Below are 4,592 nucleotides of genomic sequence, written 5' to 3' on the forward strand. Positions count from 1 at the left end.
GTCTTCCAGGGACAGGTTCCCAAAGTCAGTATTATTTGATAGGACCAAATGGAACCACCACCACCCCACCCCACCCCCACCCACCCACACACACCATTACCTGTATTTGGTGACTGGTAAGTAATCACCACCTGTGTCACCCCACTATAGGCACAGGCTCTTTTGAAACTCAGCTGGGGAGTAGCCTGTTCTGAAAACCCAGTCTTGTTTCATATTCTCCACTAAGAGTGAGATTTGGGTTGTGAATATAATCAATCAACTGCTCTCTCTCTCACGCTCTCTTGAACTGCCAGTAAGAACTTTGGTAAATTTAATCTCATCCTCGGATCACCTTACCTCTTTTCCATGTTTTGTATACTATTAAGGTGTACAGGTGGCTGAAGGGTGAGGTCCCGCAGGTTCGGTCTCTGTTCTTGGGTTGTGGTTTCGCATTTGCACAGCAGGTAACTCAGAACTAAGTTAGTGCTTCTCTGTGAGTATCAGCAGGAAAAGAGGAAGAGGGGGGGTGGGCGGGGGTCTGTGTGGGAGCACAGACTGTCTGTGTTAGCCCTTGGTCACCAACAACTCCGGCCAGCCCTGGGCTTCATCTAAATGATAAATGGTCCTATTGTCTGGGCTTTGGTATTAAAACAAAATCGCACTACATCTAGCTTCAGCAGGGACAGAGACCCATTTCATTGCCCTGTACTTTAATATTCCTGAGAGCTGCGCTCTTAAGGGTGGCTCCTTTTAACAGCCATCTCTCTCAAGGGTGGAACACTATGCTGCCTTTGTTTCATCTGATCTCTCAGCTAAATAAGAGATGGGCACTTGTCCTCACAGCTCCCATCTCCCACTGGATTTCTGTTGCTAAAAGAGAAGCTGATCACACGGGAAAAGGTAGAGGTTTCAGGCAGGGCATTTTCAGCGTGTGTTTACAGGCAGGACTGACTTACTCAGCAAATCCTGCTCGGAGGAGCTGCAGCCAATGAAGAGGCTATATCCCGGCTTGCTTGGGGGCTTCTGAGTTTGAGCTGCATGCAGCAATGTAAGGCAGTGCTTCCTGGCGCTGATGGCAAAATGGGACCCATCTCCAGCGATTCCTCGGGCTTCCCAGCTCTGCAGATGTGGGAGAGAACCTACATAAACATACTGGTGATGTAGCCAGCTTGGAAGGCCCAGGGAATCCTGATGGATTCAGGAGACTGGTTTTGTATGTAGATTTTTATTTTTTATTTGGGGGGGAAGATGAAATGCTTCTCTCGTTACCTGCCTTACATCTTCAGACCTCCGAACACCATCCTCTCTTCGAGCTGCCACACGGAAGGTACAGACCCAGAGAGGGAGTGTGTCTGGGTGGGTGGGAAAAAGTGGGCTGGTGGATGACTTGTTACAGGCTCTGCTGACACTGCTTTCGGTGGCTATTAGCTGGCTGCCGTTGCTGGCAAAAGCTTGATTCTAACAGACTTAGACCTGCTTCTAAAATCAGCTTGTCTTCTATCAGAAAAAAGGGAGTCATTTCGGAGAAGCAGGATAATGTTGAAACGGTGATCTCTAAGCTGATCTAGCCAATGAAAAGATAATTGAGAAATATTTTTTTTCCCAGTTTCCGTGGTTCCACTTAACATGCAAACAAGTCACTGGAACTAGTGTTGAGAGAGAGCTAAGAATTCAGTAGAGGCTGCCACATACATTTCTCTAAGCTCTCTGTGTTTGCCAACTGTTTGTTCAATAACTTGGTGCGTGCCCAGGGAAGCAATGAGCAAAATCGAAGGGGCTTCCTCTGTGACTGTGGAGTGTTGACGGTTCGATCGGTTAACTTCAAGTCTGGGCTTAGATTACAGGGTGGTAGAAGCACGGCAGACTTTCAGGACTTGGTGGGAACAGGTTTTGCGGGGATCCTAAGTTAAGACTGAAAGGTGAGGGAGAGATAGGTGCTGAGGCTTGCACAAACAGCCCCCTGGGTTTTGTTTCTTTCAGGAAGCTCCTCTGTTGCTTTCCTACCTAGTGTGGTTTGCGTATGTGTGTGTGTACTTTCTGTGTGCACGTGTGCACGCCCGATAAACATTCTGGAAAGGCACCTTCAACTAAGCACTGCAGGTTTCAGCATTTCTTTAGATATGCGATTTGCCCATTTCTCTTGGTCCAGTGCTGTCTTAGAAAAGAGTAATTTCAAGAAAAGCTACTGCTTAGCTGTCTGCATCCTGAGAGGTTGTCCTACAAGCGGTGCTGGGTTGAAGAGGGCTGAGAAGGGCAAGGTGCTGGGACTCCACCTCAAGTCTGAGCTCTTCGGCAACTGAGCGGGGTACCAGCCTGTTTTGAAAATCCACCCTCCAGTAGGAGCCAGAAATTAGAAGCTGTGAGAAAAAAAAAAAAAGAGAAAAAGCACTCATTGTAGTACATATATTGCAGCATAGGGTGATCTTTAATTAGCACCCACAGGGAAAAGAGAGTTGAGTTTGGAATCGCCCAGGAATGGGAACTAAGGATGGTATTTTCTATAGGTATTGGAATTTCATAAATTTTTATTGTTGTTCAATTGATTATTGATATTTCCCTTAAAATTGTTATTGGTGACCAAAATAAACCTTTTGAGAAATCTGTCTTCTGCCCTGAGAAAAGCTTAGTAAGTCCATATATGTATTTGAGGTAAGAAAAATCTCAGAGATTATTATGTCCCAATGACCTACACCTATCTCATATGGAAAGCTAACTAGATCATCTTTAGATATCTGATAGGTGCCCCCTGCCAACTCAGACTCTGAGAACCCCACACTGTCTCATTCAGTTGCCCTTGTATATCTGTGGAGGCTTCAAGAAGTTTCTGGGAATGGACCTGAAAGATAAACAGTATTTCATAAAATCTTGAAGTCCTCTCTTATCAATCAAGCAAAATATTCCACATTGCATAGATTTTAACAATCCCCAATGATAAGAACTTTTCAAAGCATTAATTAAAATAAAATTTAACTTATTTATCCAATCAAAATGAAAACTCCATGCTGTGTATATGTAAAATCTCTGTTCAATGCACTATCACCCTACTTAAGGAAGGCTTACAACTTAAATTTGTTGTAAGCCTAATAAGGCTACCAGGTACGGATCATAGCATCTCTCAAACACTAGCATCATGGGTGAGACATTGGCAAGGGTGGAAAAGGCATGAGGTGGGGATCAAGCAAGCAGGCTAAACGTTAACTATCCCGTAGCCACTTTCATGTATAAAACAAATAAAAATTAAGTAGAATGAAGATGAAAATAAAAATAATTCTCAAGACATTATGAGAATTAATGTAATTATATAAATAAAGCTCTTCGTACTATTTAGTATGTGAGAAGTACCGTCGAGTTCCTAGTCCCACACTCTGTGTTTGTTTTCTTCGATTTTCAGTTTCTCTTTATCTTTGGCACCATCTTAAACAATGAGCTACCAAGAACTAATGACACCTTTTTCTTTCCTTTAAAATTTGTCTGTGAAGATGGATCTAGGTTTGCGTTTCACTGCGTATACTGTCAGCAATCATGCTATTCTATCGGCATTTCTGGAACTGTTTGGCTATGAAATTAATACTTTATTTAATTGAAAAATACAGAATGAATAATTTGTGTATGTGCCTATGAAAGTGAAATAGATACCAATAATCTGAATAACCCCTTCAAGTGCAATTCTATGGCATATTTCTTAGGGAGCAAAACCTCACTAGTTAGATTTGGGTTCTGCCTCAACCTCATTTTAATTTTGTTTTGTTTTTCTCTTTGACACAGAAAGGCCATGGACTTTGAATCTGAGCTCTGCCACTCGTCAACTAGGTGGCATTAGATGACTTATTTGACTTAAGTCTCAGTATACTCATTTGTAAAGTATGGGTAAAATGTACTTTATGGGCTATCCACTCAGAATCCCATACATAGAGTGGTGGCAACAACAACAACAGCCTTCTCTTATATTGTACTTCTTGGGTGCAATGCATTATCTAAGCACCTTATTTATAGCAAACATTTGGATATGGGATGAATTAGCAACACATGGCCAACAAATATTGGCTCTTTTCTTTCTTTTATTCTCATTCTCAAGTCTGTTTTCTTCATCAGTCACATGGCAATGTGATTCTTCCTGTTGCAATCAATGATATTTTGAAATATGATCATCCCACTACAACACCACCATAAACACACTTGCATGGCTACATACCAAACCAAAACCAATTTAAAAAATCCATTGCCATTGATTGACTCTGACTACTGGAATCCCATTTTACAGAATAGAACTGTGCTCTATAGAGTTAGCTTGACTGTTATCTTAAAGGAATCAAATTTCCAGGTTTTTCTTTGGTGGCACCATTGTGTGGCTTCGAACCACCAACCTTCAGGCTACTAGTCAAGTGCAAACCATTAGTGCCAACCATTATGATCCCTGCCTGATCTCAAGCACTTGATTTTGCTACCCTCAAGCTACTCTTGTCTTTTTGTGTCCTCAAACAGTATCCCTCTAATCTTTGGGTGACTTCTCTCTTCCCTCTATCTCTTTGATTTATTAATCCTCATCTGTAAATGCCGGCTGAAAAGTTATTCCTGACTCTCAGGTGATCCTAGCTCTTAGAACACTAAATTTC

At 42.2% G+C, this 4,592-nt stretch overlaps 1 protein-coding gene across 2 annotated transcripts in view; it reads left to right on the forward strand.

Moving 5' to 3' along the window:
* The first annotated feature begins 952 nt into the window (after nucleotides 1-952).
* Nucleotides 953-4,592, forward strand: part of PPP2R2B (protein phosphatase 2 regulatory subunit Bbeta) — a 569,986-nt gene continuing 566,346 nt past the window's right edge. The window contains exon 1 of one of the 2 annotated variants that reach the window (XM_004696699.2): nucleotides 953-1,306. In XM_004696699.2, the coding sequence (XP_004696756.1) occupies nucleotides 1,233-1,306 (74 nt within the window). In that variant the 5' untranslated portion in view covers nucleotides 953-1,232. The remainder of the gene's footprint in view (nucleotides 1,307-4,592) is intronic. The other variant, XM_004696700.2, reaches the window with a different exon arrangement.

The sequence above is a fragment of the Echinops telfairi genome, unplaced genomic scaffold, assembly GCF_000313985.2.
Source record: "Echinops telfairi isolate 266 unplaced genomic scaffold, ASM31398v2 ScPeMD7_7469;HRSCAF=8507_0, whole genome shotgun sequence".
NCBI lineage: Eukaryota > Metazoa > Chordata > Mammalia > Afrosoricida > Tenrecidae > Echinops > Echinops telfairi.